At 41.6% G+C, this 18,011-nt stretch overlaps 1 protein-coding gene across 4 annotated transcripts in view; it reads right to left on the bottom strand.

The window, feature by feature from the left end:
- LOC144114520 (uncharacterized) overlaps positions 1 to 18,011 on the bottom strand; it is a 436,123-nt gene that overhangs the window by 369,337 nt on the left and 48,775 nt on the right. For 2 of the 4 annotated variants that reach the window (XM_077648322.1, XM_077648320.1), the window contains 8 exons: positions 16,120 to 16,269; positions 15,099 to 15,231; positions 10,737 to 10,807; positions 8,790 to 8,979; positions 6,117 to 6,266; positions 4,432 to 4,521; positions 3,773 to 3,897; positions 251 to 461 (listed from right to left, as the gene is read on the bottom strand). In XM_077648322.1, coding sequence (XP_077504448.1) covers positions 251 to 461; positions 3,773 to 3,897; positions 4,432 to 4,521; positions 6,117 to 6,266; positions 8,790 to 8,979; positions 10,737 to 10,807; positions 15,099 to 15,231; positions 16,120 to 16,269 — 1,120 coding nt within the window. Of the gene's footprint in view, positions 1 to 250; positions 462 to 3,772; positions 3,898 to 4,431; positions 4,522 to 6,116; positions 6,270 to 8,789; positions 8,980 to 10,736; positions 10,808 to 15,098; positions 15,232 to 16,119; positions 16,270 to 18,011 lie in introns of all 4 variants that reach the window. The other 2 variants (XM_077648321.1, XM_077648319.1) reach the window with 1 other exon arrangement.

The following is an 18,011-nucleotide window of genomic DNA, read 5'->3' on the forward strand; positions in this document are numbered from 1 at the left end:
GTCATCAAGAAACGAGATTTCTTATGACAGGGCATTGTCCTCAAGCAAAGAACTATCACAAAAGCCCATTTTTCTTGTTCATGGCTGCAAAGAACTACCTAAATGTCTCTCATCTGGGCATGCATTGTCTTTTCAAGAGATGAATGCGCAGCAGGGAAAAAAATAGCAGGAGCTAAATGCACCTAAAGTAGTGCACTGAGGAAGCAAAGATGTGCGCCAACAGCTAGGTGGTGTGAGAAGAGGTACCTACCTCAAAGGGCACGGAGTCGAAGAAGATGGCAAGGAACCAGTTCAGGGTGACAGTGCAGAGCTCAATGTCAAGCTGTGCCAGGTGTCGGTGCAGCCTAGGCAGCTTGTCACGGAGCAGAGTCTTGAGAACTTCCTGGTCTGCCTGAGCCCCCACCAGGCTGTGGTCAAAGTAGTGGGCCGTGAAGTAGCGCTCCGTGATGCCCACAAGGCACCTGTGACATGAAGCCTTCTCGATTGCTTGGCTGCCCCTCAGTGGCTGGCACATGTACATAGTGCTTTGATTCAGGAGTAGCATTAAAGGTATTTTGGGTTATGAATAGTGTTACGCTTCATGGTTGTCGACACTACCATTTTATATAGTGTATAGCGACTGACTGCAATGAGAGGCTAAAGGCAGAGGTGGCAGTAAAAAATAATACTTGCGTTTGTAACGTTGCAAAGCACATTTTGGTCATGCAAAAGGAATAGCCAAGGAAAAGATTACTAATTTCGGGAAATATTGTAAGGGTTTGTTCATTTTCCACAAAAATATGAAAAGAAGTGGCTGGAAAAGAGTCCATTCAGAGTTGTTTTGTTGTCCGGTAAACACTACTCTTAAATTTTCCACACAAGTTTTCAAGACTTATACAAGGACAGTTTACTAATATGTAAAATTTTAATCAGACTCAGAAAAATTTGGTCATGAGTCCTATTTACAGTTTGCTACAGCTGAGACCTCTACTGTTGACTGCAGAAGCTTCATACCATCAGTCCTGAAAAAACAGCCATCACGATATGAGCAACTGAGATCAAGCAAAAATGTGCAATCTTGTTGATAAGAGAGTTGCATGTTTGGTTTGGTTTGGTTTATGCGGTTTAATGTCCCAAAGCAACTCAGGCTATGAGGGATGCTGTAGTGGATGGCTCCAGATAAATTCGACCACCAGGGCTTCTTTAACATGCTCTTACACCGCACAGTACATGGGCCTCTAGCATTTTTCCTCCATCAAAATGTGACCGCAGTGGCCAGGATCGAGCTCGCGTCCCTTGGGTCAGAAGCCGAGCCACATAACCACTTAGCCACCACTGCTGTGAAAGTCGCATGTTAGAGATCTCATAAGTAGCATAAGTTAAACTGCAAATGGTGTAACACCACCACAGCAATTGTAGCAGCGATAAATACTACTACAGTCGAGCCAACTTATAACAAACCTGATGGCCACAGTATCGCATTCGTTGTATACAAGGTTCATAGTAAGTGGACTTCCACTATTTACAGTGCAAAAAGCAAAGTCAGGTAAAAGTGGCCTTTATTTCATCAAAAGGTCCATTATGCAAGTCTGGTTTTTCATGCAGGCCCTATAAGAGTGCTTTCCAAGCTCTCCAGAGTGGTCATGTACTTCTTTAAATCATTTCTACCAATGAGCTGCTTTAGGAACACAATATTACTAATAATGATATGAATGTTCACGCCAACTGGTCGAAGGTCAGTCCCCACGTCTCCAATCCTCGACAAAATTGTATGGATGCAGCAACGAAGCTAGTGCAGTGCACGTGCAAGCAGAATGTATTAAATGCAGAGCAGAAGCTGGAGAACTGATGGCAGAATGTACGCCATGTGACCGGCTGGGCCAGCGAGGCATGCCAAGTGATCGCCAGTCAAAATTCTGAAACAGCTCCCATTGGTTGATTACAACATGCAGCTGTTTCGCTCTCAATGTTGCCCCTCTTTTGCGCACACCATGCTTCTGCTTCTACTTTAGACCAACCAGCACATGCGCATGCACTGACTGACACTGCAGCCCATTAGTGCGCGCTTCACAGATGGTTTCAGTGCCAACCCACGAAACACATCATTTCTATAAAACGTCTTCAACAACTCCAAACATCTAGCAATGTCTAACTCTAGATTGAAAGGCTTAAAAAACATCTAAGCAATGGAGGTTTATCCACAAAAAACTAAAAACATACTGACAAAAGAGGTTTATTCACAAAAGTTTTAAAAACTTCTCAAAATACAGTATACATTTCCCACGCGATGTTTTAAAATTTTCTCTGATAGGAAGTTTACTTGGGAACATTTTAGCGAGATTTTTTAACAGCAATTTGTACTGAACGTATCTCTGCATGTATGTCCAAGTACTTGACACACAGTTGGTAGATGTGAATTAACGCTACTGTGAACCTAAGTCCAATTATATGAATTTTAATGCATCTTTTATTTCGGTGATTAGTGACGACTGAGCTAGTCATGTACATGACTCAGCGCCAATTAACATAGGATAATTGTGCATGGCCGTTAGGGCAGCAGGAATGTCCACGCAACAATTGTTGCAAATAGCATCCTTTTTCGAAGTCAATATACAATAAGAGCAATATAGAGTCCGCGTCTGACATACTGTAGAGCGCGAGACAATTTCTACGACTATGCTGGTTTCAATTAAGCTCCACGCACACCGCTGACAGAAACTGATGAACTAATGAAACTATGGCAGAGACTGATGAAGCGGGTTTTCTTGCCTCATTTGCATGTGTATTTATGCTGCAAAGGGTAGCTGCCTGCCCTTTGCAGTTTGAGCTATACTGCACATGTCTGAGCAAACAAAATCTGCAGCTCTAAAAAAAGCATGAGCACTAAAACCTAATGAAATCGCACTGGTTGATTTTAGAGGGTTCTAGATATATAGCATACTGATCTTGAGTCTATATGCTTTATATAATTAGCCATTTCCAAAAAATAAAAATGTCTAAATATGTTTTTAACGAGTTCTTACGAAGAAGTTTCTATTTTTTTGGTGGAGCATTAGCAGGCATATAACGCCTCTTTTTGCCTCATTGTCTACAGAACATCTGAAGATAGATTTCTTCTAAACATTACCGTATATACTTTTGTAGACGTTTGTTACATGTTGCGCAGCCCTTGTGTTTCGTGGGAACTTTTTATTGCTTTTTGGGGGTCACCACTGGGTCACTGACGCAGTCAGCAAGCTAAGAAACACTTTTTGGACTTCAAGCTGGATGGAAGAGCATGTGTTTTTTGAGTGCAGCACCAAATTTACAGCGCCTCCTCGTTCACTCAGGTGAATTGTGCTGTCACGGTTGTTCATTGTAACTACAGAGCACTGCCGATGCTCTGATACATATTTTGACAGTAGCACCACCCTCGTTTGTAACGAGCGAGCATTTGTTATAACTGTGGCCGTTATAAGTGGGCTCGACTATATTTCTAACTTGTTTCAACCTGATCAACAGAACTCTGGCCCAAAAAAACAGATTAGCCTACAATGCATTCCAGAGTGTTTTACAAATGGTTGATTAACAATGCTCGCCACTGGTGAGCCATGGCACCATATTTTTACCCTTTTTTCAAGTGAGAGACACCTCTGAGTCTTGAAATGCCAATTTCATTGTTTTTATTTTTATTTTTTTACCAGTTTTCCGTTAGCTCTACAACACTGCTCGCTAGCAACTTAACTGTAACAATCCTATGTACGTTCAGCAAACTTTCAAGCAAGACACACATAGAATATGCATTGGAACATACCAAAAGGCATCTTCAGGCTCCATGAAGAGAAGACACATTCCAACCAAGAAGTTCATGCCCTGGCAATATCCAAGGCTGGGGTTATGCAAACAAATTGCCTGCAGCACTTCTTGCAATTTGCGTATCTAGAAAAACAATAAAAAATACGTATTCATAGCACGCATGTAATCGGTTTTACAGTGAATGTCACAGCTAAACTAGACAAACATTATTTGCCTCAGTTACATTATGCAAGAACTATATTCTAATGTGATGCTTTAGCTTCATTACAGGTACTAAACTTCACTGGTAGACATGTGGTGAATCTAGCTAACTGTTCAAGAGAATATGTTTAAAAATGTGCACACAAATTCAGTAGGCTGCACAAATTTTTTGAAACAGAGGTTAAGAGCATTGCCTTAACCCCTGTATCAAAAAGCAAGTTACTGTGAATCCATGTGACTGTTCCCCTAAAAATGCATTTGCCACATTGAACATTTTACCTAGAACTCCTGAGACGGAAGTGCATATAAAGAATGTTTGTGCATTTTAAAGGGGCATGCCAATCACACCAAGTGTACACAGGACAGAATGGTGAGGCTCAGACGAAATGGAAGGTTTATAGGTGATAATGACATGTAGGTCAAGTACAAGGTGCTGCTAAAAAGCACGCAACTTACCCCATCAGCGTCAGGGCTGCTGAATCGAACATTATTTGGCAATGTTCGCAGCAGGTCTAGGGATATCTGCCGCTTGTTCTGAGACACCACCTGGGTGCAAATATATAATAGTCATTGACAGAGACCAGACAAAAATATGAAAACAAAGTCAGCCTCAGAAACTGACACACAAGTTAATCAAACTGCATCTGAGAATTGCTTCAATGATGCTGTGGTTTTCGTAAGACACGTCAGACTGTTTGATGCAGTGATAACAGATAGCCTCATATACAGCTCTGCATTTCTAAGTAATAATCAAAAAAGTGATATAAAAGATGCTATTAGATATGTTACAAAGTGCAGTAAATAAAAAGAAGTTTGGCAGCTCCTTGTTAAAATTAAAAAAATATAGCACCACAAAGAAATCTTAGTGCATTTACTTGAATATAGGCCAGGCACAAATTTAGGTAGGGTAGTACAGCTATCCCTGTTACTTTTGAACATTGTAGTGCTGGCAGACGGCGGACGGAGAGAGGACGAGACACACAGTCCCAACCACCCTTTAACTTCATTCTCTTTTTTATGTACGTCTTCATGCCGTTTTCCGAGATTTTACTATTTGTCTTTTGCGTTCTGCCTTTTGCATTTTATTGCTTTTATCCTTTTATCTCTGCCATCACCAAGCTGCACAGGGCTGCCAGCAGGTGTAGATTTTCTTTTTCTTTCTTTTTACCAAAAGTTGTTATTATGTTCCTTTCCCCTTCTCCCCTTCACTGCCACTTCGTAGTATCAGTGTACTAAGGGGCGTGCCTGATACCTGGCCGACCAGAATGGGTCAATCCCTCCTGTGTCTTTTTGCCTCTGTGTAGTGTGGGCTATAAAAATGCGCTTGCGCGCTTCCCGTTTTTTTTCTTTCCCCTGTGATTGGTGCATGTGCCCTACAATCACTGGCTACTCTTGTCATGGGTAACTGTGTAAAAACGTGCGGATCGCCCTCCTTTGATATTAAATTTGTTAGTTCAGTGCCCTGTGTGCCCCGTCCTCTCTTCGTTCATCACCTGCCTGTGCTACAATGTTCAGAATGTTAAACCAACTTGCCAAGCAACACACCTGTTGTATATGTGGTTTCGGTTTCGGTTTGGGATCACCTGCCGCCAGAGGCACCAGTGTCGCTATGTGTATATATATGACTGTATGTGGCAATAAACCGGGATGGTTTTGGTTGCTAGCAGTTCGTGTACTTGAGCGGCACCCGCCGCTACAACATTGCCGAAACCACATATACAACAACACCCTGCCTCTGTTACTTGCTTGCCATGGTGGAGGGTAAGAAGCCTACAAAATCTTCAGCATTATGCATGCATGACATTGTACATTATAAATTTCAAAAAGATCAGTCAACAGTCCAAAGGAAGTAGATCGTGCTTTATTTCTGCAAAAACTGACTTGGGTAAAAATAGCTGAAAAGAATGGCTCTAGCACAGAAGTGAATACACTGAATTCAATTAATCTGATTCGATTAGATGCAATTGCTTCCAATATTTTTGTGTCGGCCAACAGTACTTAAACGCCAGCATGAAGTGAAAGGCTCCCCCTCAATACCTGCATACATGCACCCAGAAGTTCCACACAAAGCACAGAAATGATATTTATTACTTAAATCAGCACTGCCCAGCAGCAGATAGTCACTTCCAATGCCTGCTGACCTCAGATTCAGATGCTTGACAGCACAGGTTGCTGTAGTAGTTTCTGCCCTTGTCTTCCATGATATCTGCCACTCTGCATGTGTATAGTGCCTTCCAGACTTGGCTTCGGAATGCAGCTGGGACACCTTGTCGTACCAGGCTCTTCAGCTCCTTCTGGATGGCAAAGCCAACCACAAATGAATTCAGGCGGATCAAACAATAAAACAAGACAAATGTGTCGGCAAGACAAATGTCAAATTGCACAACAAGGAACTTGATGCATGTCAATTGCATGCTTGTGGTCCGTGTGTCCTTAAACAAGAAAAAATTACAGGACAATCGAACATCTGACGCAACAATTTTGCAAAACCAGTTGGATTTACCCTCGATGATTAGTTTGATGCTTTTAATCTAGGCTCAGGCTTCAAACAAACAAATTTATCTGGAGGGTGAAGGCGAGCGGAAAAGGGTGGAGGGTGGCAGTGGGTGGATGGGCAGCCCCTTAGCAATACTCCGTTTCATACATAGCAGACAACAATGCCAAAGCTAGCGCACCTGTAAGTCCACCCCCAAAAAGTAGTTGGCCCTACAACCAAAGTGAACACAAGCATATTTCGTTGTGATAGAGCTCAAGTGCCATGAGTGGAAATCTTCTGAACTTAATTCATTTTACTTCTTGCCACATTTTAGTCCCCTAACGCATCGAGACTTTGAGAAGTAAGAATGACTTTGGCAGTCTGATACATGGCTGGCAGAGAAAATCGCCCTTGCTCCATCCGTGCCTAAAAAGTAGTTCACACTCAATGAAATTTATAGCCAGAGGGTCCGAGTACTGAGCGCCCCACAGCTTTGACCATAATTTTCAGTGCCACCACTTCATTTTATACTGCTCTTTGTGTTTGTCCAAACACTCACCAAGGCGTCGAGAGGGTCAAATGATACATGGTGCAGCAACATAGTTTCACGGACACGCTACTTCCGCAGCCTCTGCAGTGTTGCCCGCTATGTATGAAATGGAGTATAAGGGGGTGGAGTGGGGAGGTGGCTGGTGCTTCCGGAAGGCAGCTGGCTTTCCCACTGCATCTTTGAATTCAATTTGGCCATCGCTTTTAATGTGAGAGCATCAGAGTTATTGTCCCACTAAGACCCCACTAACGCCCGAGACGAAATTCCCTGACTGGTTGAGACAGTGATGATGTCACAGGCGTCATGTGACTGCTAAGGACCAATCACAGCCGGAGGACATGAGAGGCTGCGACAGTACCGAAATTGCTAACAGAGAGGGCAAGCGCAGCAGGGGGTGTCAGGGTGTCAGGTGGGTGGATGACGCAGTAAATAAATAAAACACTTTATAGCCGCAAGAAGGATTCGAACCCATGGTGGTCCGAACAGATCAGCTTCGCTCACAACTGCATTAGACCACTGCACCATAGCTACAGCCGAAAATCCCGCATGTTTGACTGCCAGCCTCTCGCATTGTGCTTTAGATGTCGTCATCTTCATTAACTTCCAGTGTTATATGCCCAGCTGCAAGGACAAGGAAGTAATTACATACACAGAACACGTTACACACTATTTTTAGGCACATGAATGCCATATTTCCCTATAGACTCGCACATACTGTATATTGAAACTGCTTGTTTGTAGGTGCATTACACTGGAATTTAAGAGACCTATAACAAAAGAAAATTATCTGACACTTTCAATGGGCACTTGATGGTTGTGGCATTGAGATCCCAGAGATAGGTGGCATGGCAGTCATAAAAAGGTATTCCATGCAAAACTCACTGCCTAGACAAGTCACTGAAATACGGCTAAAGATTAATTGTTTCTGAACACAGTCTAGTGTGAAAGCTATGAAACTTTAATATAACAGAGCTGAGTACTGTGCAGCTGAAAAGCATCCACCTGACCCCACTATAAGTCAATGAATTCAATATGCACTTTGCTGATCATTCATAATGTTGAAACCTGACACACGTGCTCAACTATAGCATTGAAAAGTGGTAGGGGTTTAACCTAGTTAAACCGAGTAGACGTGCGAAAGCAGGTGTTCAGTCTTCAATTGAAGGGGACATTTAAGCTCTGCCTTAAGGGTATGACGCGATAGCTTAAGTGGGTTAATGCCTATATATGCAGAATTGGTTATTCTCTACTTAACATTCATGGATCGCGGCAAGTCCTCATACCACTACCAGCGCAGTGGCGCAGCATTTCAGCGATGTGCCACTGCACTGGCAGGTAACTGTTTTTATCACAGCCACCGGCAGAGATTGTGCGACCCGTGTTGCTCTTCCCGAGCTACCTCTCATGACCAATCATTAGTTTAACTGCCACCTGCCTCCCATTGGCTACAGCAGGCGCGATGCTCCTCTGAACTTATTCGAGCTTCCTCCCATTGGGTGCAGCTTGCACAACACTTCTCCAAACTTACCCAAGCTTCCTCTCCCCATTGGCTGCAGCTGGCGTGATGCTCCTCCGAACTTACCCAAGCTTACCCGAGCTAACTCGAGCTAACTCGGGTAAGCTGGGTTAGTTTGCAGCACAAGACAATACAAGATGACAAGACTCCTGCTCGGGGTTGGCACATCTGGAGTAGTGCCTTGGCATTAGAAATGCTGTCTGTAACTGTGACTTACCCCCATGATCCTGAATGCAAATACAGACATGGACACATGGAACAGGCATTCTTACTGTGCTGATGAGGTTGTCGCCGCAAAGCAGAAGGTACTGGCGCCAGCGCCATAAGTGGTGGGCAGCAGAGGGCAAGCGCTCCTGGTAGTGAAGATGCAGCTGACGACATATGTAGTGCAGGGCTAAGCTTTCCTCAGTATAGTGGTGCCGGAAGCCAAGGGCATCCGTGTGCTGAAGCACCTTGCTCTGGCTGCAGTTGCATGCACCACACATTAGACAATTTGTCTCGAAGTACTTAACTTACATGCTAGGTAGGTCAGAAAGGTTAGAAATGAACAATATGTGTAGCTACATATGCAAAGCCAGATACAAAGAAATGTACTATCTTTACTTTTCTCAAACCTGCAGGGAGTGGCAGTCAGTATAAATCACGGGTGTTTTTTACAATTATGCAAGCAGGAAAGCCTTTAGCAACATTCAGAAGCCTATATGGTTGCTAAATTAAAAGTTAATTCTCTAGATGTATGGCCACTTTTAAGCACGTCCTACCAAACAAGAAGCGCCACATCACCTTACAGTACCTCTGTGCTGAGATGTAAGTGTACAGCGGAGTTCACACCAGTGATGACATTAACGCCAAGCACTTCAAAGCAAGGGTTGCACATATCCCTTTTGGTGTGGCACTCTACTGTGCACTGAGGACGGCAGACAAGAATTATTTGTGCTTCTATCCACTGCAGTGGGCAAGTGGCTATGGCGTTTGGCTGCTAAGCCCAACATCGCAGGATTGAATCCCTGCTGCCACAATTACATTTTGATAGAAGCAAAAGGGAAAATCATTCATGTGCTATGCAAGGTCAGTGCATGCCAAAAAAAACCCCAGGTCGTCAAAATAAATCCATTCCTCATAACCGATGTGCAGCTTCAGACGTTAAAACCAACCTAGCATAACATAGCATTATAAACATAAGCATAACCATAACATAACATAATATAACATAACATTACTGACATTTTTGTTTTCACTTAGCCCAATTCCCACATCGACCTGTGCAGATATGTAGTGCTAGGCAGTATAACAGACAACCAAATTTAAGAAGCATGACTGCACCATCCTAAGTGCTTCAAACTATCATAAAATACCAACTGTATGCCTTCTGCACCGATTAGTGTAAAGCGAGCATTCTCTATACTGACATGCTGAGTTAGATTTTTCATGCTTTCGTCATTTACAGAGACAATGTTTCTTCTACTTGGATGAGTTGCCCCACTGCACTCTTATGCAGAAGTTCACCATGAAGTGTACAGCAAGATCTAGTTTTTCTATGCAGATTTAAGCTGTCACCACATTTGTGCCATTTATTAACCATTTTCTCACACATCTGATTTTGCTGTCTCCAGAGTTGTGCATAACCACAAAGACATGAGTCAGATTAAAGGGTGATGAACAGCTATTCTTTTCTGCTTTGGAGTTGAACTGGAACCATACTGATGACTGTGATTGAAAGTCATGTACAATATGAATTAAATATTTTCAGGCACTTCCATCTTCGGCTGTCCGTAAAGAAGCTTTCTCACAGTACTGCTCTAATATAATGTTACAGCCATTATGCAAAGCGGATGACAATAATACACTCTCTTACACATGTTGGTGCCACCATGTTGAGCATGTGAAAAAAAAACATTTCACTACCAGCTTACTGCCTGAGAACACATTGCAATTTTAAGATGAACCTGTGAGCAAAATGCTTGTTGAGATCAGTTTGCTAATTTTTCTAACAAGCATCAATAAGTTAGAATGATGTTTCCATAACAAAGCAGCATGAAATCTAATGTTAAACATGCATTGAAAAAAAAAAAAAAGAGTGCTTTACTTCTAGACTACAATAAAGAACAACCAGTTCAAACAAATACAGGTTTTTCCTACTACTCTTACTTAATCCCCTTCCTTCTACTTACTCAAAACAGAACACCTAAAAGTTGAGTGCTCGTGAAAAATAAGCTCACCTGTCATAGGTTGGAAGGCCTGGATTGGACATGCGAGCTTCCCGGAGAAGTTGAAGCACACGGGCTGCATGCTAATAAAAACAATGAACAATGTTAGATGTTAGTACAGCAGAGCAGAGGTTGTTAAATAAGCTGCTATACCAAACAGGAACAATTACTTTAAATGAACTAAATGCAAAAGTGCATAGCCCTGCTTATTTATGTGGCTGATACAGTTATTTAGAACCCATGCAATGAATGCTGCATCACAGTGCCAGTGACTAGTGAAACACTCAAAGGCAACTAATTTACCACTGTTGAATAAAGCAGTGCACAAAATGTTCTTAATTGTATAGAAACAAGCCTTAATTGTATAGAATACAATTAACACTGTACCTGCAACAACAATGCATAAGAAGTTTTCTAAAGCAGCAAGGTGCACCCCAGGGCTCAATATTGGGCCCCTTGCTTTTCTGCACTTATATTAACGGCCTTTCCGACAGCATATCTCATACATGGATGACACTGCAGATTCTCTCTAACTGGCGTAACCCATATATACCAAAAGTTCAAAAACCAGGAAAAAATTATTTTTTTATATATGTTTATTTTACTTCTAAATTCAGAATCATCCTTTAATTGGTGCAAATATTTTTCTCAACACCGACTTTTGAGTCATCCTACAATGTAGAATACTGTTCAAATTCGCTACCTGTTGCGTGTGGTAAAGCTTCAAACATTTAACATCAACTTTAAAATCACATTTCTCGTCACTTATGGTGGTTTCCTTATGACAATGCGCAAAAATTATTTGTTTTTCTAGCAGAATTACAATGTAGTCGATGGAGCCGAATTTAAAAAATGTCGCCCAAAGAAGACTGGTGAATCTTTCTGAATGCACACAACACAATCCTTGCACAGGAAAAGTTAAGACCTCTTGAACCTGCACTAACGGGCGCAAGCTTTTACACAGTAAACTTTTAGAGTTACTGCGGAAAAAAGCAGTATCCTAAATGCAGGACGCTAAGCATATATGGGTTCATTACCAAACTAAACAATTAGCTTGCAAAACTTCCTGAATGCTGTAGCTATAAACATTCAATTCTCAACCCTTAAAAAACTCACTTTATGACTGTTTGGACTATTCAGTGGCAACTGCTCCTTTTACCTAAAATAACTTTTGATGATCACCAGATTGGTGCATCAGATCCATTATTTATAGGCATAAAATTAGATCCTTAGTTGACATTTTCTCATCACGTTCCTCAAGAAGAAGACAGCTTTGGCACAAGAACACTCATCAAAACACGGCCTTTCCTTTTTTAGGAATGTATCATTTTTAATTTATTTTGCTTTCAATTATGGCCCTATCACTTATGGCATTGTTGCATGAGATAACACATGCTATTGTCTACTTTTACCTGTTCACATATATAACTAGGCAATCCGAATTATTGCTGACAGCCCTCTTCATTTCCATGCCAGCCTCTTACTTTTTACAGCGAAGCTGTATACCTCTACTGCCCAAGGAAATTTTCATGTCGTTGTTGTAAGCAAAAAAACGCCAGGCTAAAGAAAAACCACAAAACAAGCGTCAAAACCACGTGATGGATTATAAGGCACGTGTGAAAAATGGGAACACCGTCTGACGCCTTCCGGTAAACATTAGGTTTGCAGCTGCTTCGAAAAGGGTTGACGTCATTCGAAGCCCTCGTGTGAAGTGCTAACCGCATAATGTATGATAATGGGGCCTGCAAACAATGCGAAGCACTTCCTTCTCCCTGCGTGTGTTTCCCGGTAAAGATTACAGTAGCGTTTTCGTGTCGTTGTCGTAAGCAAGAAACGCCAGGCTAAACATTGAATGCAAACAGCATATCTCCTTTGAAATCAGGCATACACAATACAGCTCAAGTACATTTCACTTGTCTCTGGTTTCACTCTTTGTAGAGCCACGTGTGTGAATTTTAAAGTGACGTCGCAATGGGTAATTGGGTGTCATTTCACAGCTTCGCCGTCCAACCACCTTCACAGCGTGGATTGGAGCCACACGTTTCTTTTTACCATTACAGTCTTTTTATCACGAACTTGTTCAAATACTATATTCCCATGTTTTGTTTCAAAAACTAGTTGCTAAACAACTTCCTCATGAATTCAACGCCACAAATTCACTCAACAATGTTAAATGCATTACATTTGCTACTAATATGAATTTTCCATTTCTTAAATGCCAAGAAAACCATGCTATCAAATTATGGAATGAATTACCTTGCATGTTAAAACTAATATCACTAACCTTATACACATCGAAACATGGCCTCAAATGTCTTCTCTTATCTAATTTCAGACACTTCATAGCCTTTTTTCAAGGCTATTTCAGTTATTATGTGCTTTGTATTCTTTGTAAACAATCTGATCTTTTCTCTGTAACTTCCACTGTCCTTGCTTCATTCTGTTTTTACGCAATTTTTATGCAGTTTCATCTTTAATATATAATCAGCCTTTTGTATTCTCAATTTTTATGCAGAAGTCGTGTGTACATTTATTGCTAAAACCTGACTGATGTGTTCCTGGTTCACACAATTTACCGGTTTATACAGGCAAAATTGTGCTCAATAAAATTGTCCCATAGTTACACTATTTTTTTCCAGCTAATACGCTCACGAATAAAATGATCCCGGCTACTGTAAAAAATTTGACAAATGCTGGCCATATAATACGGTGCACGTGCAAACATACGAATGGGCCGAATCTGGGGGCACGCAACATGGGGAGCCGAAATGCACCTGCAGGCTCCTGCTGTGGTGGCTTCTTTGCAGTATTTAGCTGCTAAGGGGAGAAGCAACCGAAAAAAAAGTGCGTTAACATACGAGCTGACCGTTCCAGCGGGGACGCGACATGAAAAGGAAAAATGCAGCTGCTTCTTTGCAGTGTCTAAGGGCTAGGGAGCGAAGCACCTGATAGCTACAATGGTGCGCTTACATAGGAGTGGGCTGGATTTAGGGAACGCAGCACAAAAAGATAAAATGCTGCGACAGTCAGTCACCGAAGCCTCGAAAAACAATGCAGAAGAGATCCCGGTGATCAGATGTGTTGCAAAGTTTCTTCTGCGTTAAGGACAACGAAAATGCGGACTCAATTCTATAAGCACTAGAGAAGCTGCTGCTCAGACCGCAGTGTCAGTTCAAAAGTGTACCTCATTCAATAGTTATGTATTTTTTTTAAATGAGACAGTTTGGATCTTATGTTTTGCCACATGATATGTCCCCCACACACACACACACACACACATTGTTAAGAAAACATATTAACGAGGTTTTACTGTATTATCGTTTATCCCTTTTGCCACTTTCCTTCAAATGTTTTTTTTTTTTTGTAACTATTAATCAGGGGTACCATTTTTTTACCCTGGGACACTTGTTTTGTATACATTATGGGTGAATATTTTCCCTCAATTCACAATTATGTGCATAATGAAAAAACAAAAGGTTTGGTTTATGATGTTTAACATCCCAAAGCAACTAGGGCTATGAGGAATGCCATAGTGGAGGGCTCTGGATAATTTTGAGCACCTGAGGTTCTTTAACATGCACTGACATTGAATAGTATACGGGTTTCTAGCATTTAAACTCCATCGAAATGCGACCACCACAGCTGGGATCAAACCCGTGTCTTTTGGGTCCGCAGCCGAGCAACATAACCACTGAGCCACCGCAGTAGCTTTGAAAAAAAACAAATGTCAAAACGTAGTAGCACCCCCAAGCTATAGCCATGGTTCATATCATGTAGTAGTCGATGGTCAATGCAAGCTTGCTATTTCAAAAGGAAAAGTCTTCGCAATGTTCAGTCAAGCATTCCTTAGATTTCTTCCCAGCTTAGAATACCTATACTATTTAGTTATTTGTAAACAAGTCCGCTGCAGATGCATTCATTCGTGCAGTTCTCCATATCACCAAGTCATGCCTATCACATTATGACCATGCAGTTCTCATGTCTCCAAAATACAACTCTGGTATTCTTAAGAAATGATTTTAGCCTATCTTTTCCATGTACTTTTCTTCGAATTACATTGAAAAAGAATTAATTCTTTCTGAATTACCACATGCACTAGCAATTATTTCTGTACAAGCAGACCCATCACGATTGCTCAGTGGCCATGACATTCAGGTACTGAGCACCAGTTCATAGGTCCAACCTTAGCCATCATAGCAACATTTTGATCAAGACAAAAATGTGAAAACACCCATGTACTGAGATTCTGGTGCACATTAAAGGAGCCAGGTGATCGAATTTGTTCCAAAGCATGCATCAAGGTGAACATTGGTGCTTTATATGTAAAAAACCATTAATTTAACAAGGCAGAAGGTCTAGTAGTCAGTTGCTCACCCTTTGCCCACCATAAAAGTACACTTCCATGACCTCAGGCCCTTCCATAGAGCGCATCCTAATGGCGGACTGCATAAGGAAAACATAGTCCCTCTTCAATTGGTCAATTTCTTTCTCTTGGTCTTGTAAGCAGCTGAAATGAATAAGGAAAATTAAAAACCTTGCCAATGAGGGCATGTCTTTTAAAATTCACAGGCATGCCAGTGAATGTCCCTAAGCAAAACCAAAAGGTAAAAATGCCTTTAAAGAACTTACTTTGCACAAACACAACTGATTCTGTGTATACATACCATCAAATTTCATGAAAGCAACAAGTAACTTAGCTGGTCTTATAAAAGCAAAGGTGAATACTATAAAATAAAGATAAATGTGCTTAGTCAGCCACAGGTGCCAATCCCTTTTAAAAAGAATATATGAAATAGCTAAATGAATATATGAAATAGAAAAATTAGACAAAATTATCTAATGAGACAGAAGGAATAGTAGGGCTTTCCAGATTTCTAGAAAGAGGTTACAGTATCAATGGGATTTCTTTGGGAAAGCTTCTAAGGGTGTAATTAAGTGTCTAAAAAGGTGTGGCACACACATTTAGCAGAGTTTTTAAGATACATGCCATTCCAGCCATATAAAATAGAGATGTTTAATGTATTTAAATAAACTGCATAAAAAGATATTGATAACCTTACGTTTTTAATGAAATTTGGGTGTTTTATCACAGCTCTTCTGTTCATACCATTCAAGAAAATGGACATGCATTTGAACATGGAGCAGAAATCAACTGAGAAATGTTCAGGCTGAGTTTGAATCATATATTCAAAGGTTTTGTTAAAAGTCAAATGTACATGATGTTCCCCCAAATTGTTTAGAGGACAGCTTTAGGCCGACAGCAACTTTAGGTACAGGTGCTGGCGATACCATTAGGTGTCACAAATGGGGGAATTTCTTCACCTCATCCCAGGACTGTTATGTACACATAGTCACTGATTTATAGAACCAAAAGGAATAATCACTGTGGACTTACTTTTGATAAGTGATGGCATGACACTGTTGCTGCTGCAGTAACCTTGACAAATTCTGAACTTCCTCATTAAGAAATCGGTTATGGCTCTGAAGCATGCAGCATTTATCACTGATTCGTTGCAAGTTCAGGTTGCTCCCTCTTGTGTTCGGCCTGGCAATTATGGTTAAAAAACATAAATAAACAAATATGAAGTTGCTGTGCTATTCCTAATTAGAATAATGTTACTTAAGGTACAGCTCATTAAACTATTGTTCAAAATATCTTTTAGTATAAAAAAAAAAACACTTCCATCAGCTTTAACTAACATCCTCTACAACAAGTAAATTTCCCACACAAAGGTAGCAGTATGAAGCTCGAACAGTCCTTTGGAAATGTGGTCCAACTTTGACATGCGCAGAACACATGGTGGAAACGAAAACCAAAAACCATGATTTTGTCTTTAACAGCTGTCTTTAACAGATGTGGATGGGACGGTTCACTATATGCCTTACTTGGTGGATTATGCTGAAATTCAACCCCTGCTACTTCAATCTGACTTTGGAAGTAGGTCTGCAGGATATTATTAAAGGGACCCAGAAAGGGGGTCTCAATAAAGGTGCGATATGTCTGGGATGTTAAAAGACGACGGTTCGTAATTATCCCCCAGCAAGAATTATTTCAATGCGTTTTGTGGAAGCTGAGCTATATGCAGACAAAATTCGAACTTCCGGTCTTCACGCCTTTCCCTCTCCTCTCGCACGCCAAAGCGGCGGTGCTCCTCCGGCGGCCCCACTCACTCGGCCCCTCCCCTACCTCCGGCGGCTGCGGCGCGCGCGGAGTGGCCTCGGCCGCGGTAGCGCATGACGTCTGCAAGAATTTGGCGCTGTGAACCAATGAGTACGCCCGGCTGCTGACGTCATTAGCAAGACGTGACGTCATCTGCCAGGTTTTCGTGCGAAAGCCCGGCACCATGCGTCGCCGCGAGGTGTGAAAACGGGTATTTTTAAAAATGTATTGTAAATTTCCCGCTCGCTTTTGAGGTTTCGTATGCGGCATGGACGCTTGGTGGCCTGCACTCTACATAGTGCAAGCATTTTAAAACCAAGCTCAAACACCCCTTTCTGTGGCCCCTGAAACACTTTTAGAGCATGGAAAAAAAACAACAACACAGCCACGGGATGACATGATAAGGTGTTGTCACCTGCCTCCATCCTGTGCCTGTTGCGGTTTTTAGTCGTTATGTCTCACCAAGTGGCCTACAACTTTACTTTCCTAAATTATGATAAGGTGCATATATTAACCTACTATAAATGCTCTGTGCATGGCAGAGGACATAGTCTTGATCTCAATATGCTTTTCATTTCCAGATCTTGCACAAATCCTTGTCCTTTTTTTTTACCTTTATGACATTATTTCTACTTCTATGACATCTCACTGGGTAGAAGGCAGCTATTCCTTTGGTGGCAGAAATGGCAGATGCCAAAGGGGCACAGTGGCAGAGAAAGCAGGCCAAGCAAACATGACATGTCAAGCTTCTAAGCTAGCAACAATAGGCTCAAGCACATGAGCAGAAAAAAAACATAAAAAGCACCACCCCTAAGCAGGGCATCACAAACATCTGCCAGTTCCTGTAAACACAGGAGGTAAGACAAGAGGCCTAAAGGCACTGAGGGGCAATCTTTGTTTCTTGACAACTCCATCAATACAAACTTGCTTAGAGAGCCTCTTGCTATTGGTGATATCACAAGCAATGCTCCCTAATACTCAACAGGCTTCACAATTTTGATGACAGTATTTTGGGGCCCCTTGAAAAAGGCAACTCCAAGTCAATACCGTGCTAAAACATAACAGCCCCTTCTAGACTAAACTTTTTCTTGCCGCCATAACTAAGGCAAGATCACCCGTGTTAGCGC

The sequence above is a fragment of the Amblyomma americanum genome, chromosome 1, assembly GCF_052857255.1.
Source record: "Amblyomma americanum isolate KBUSLIRL-KWMA chromosome 1, ASM5285725v1, whole genome shotgun sequence".
NCBI lineage: Eukaryota > Metazoa > Arthropoda > Arachnida > Ixodida > Ixodidae > Amblyomma > Amblyomma americanum.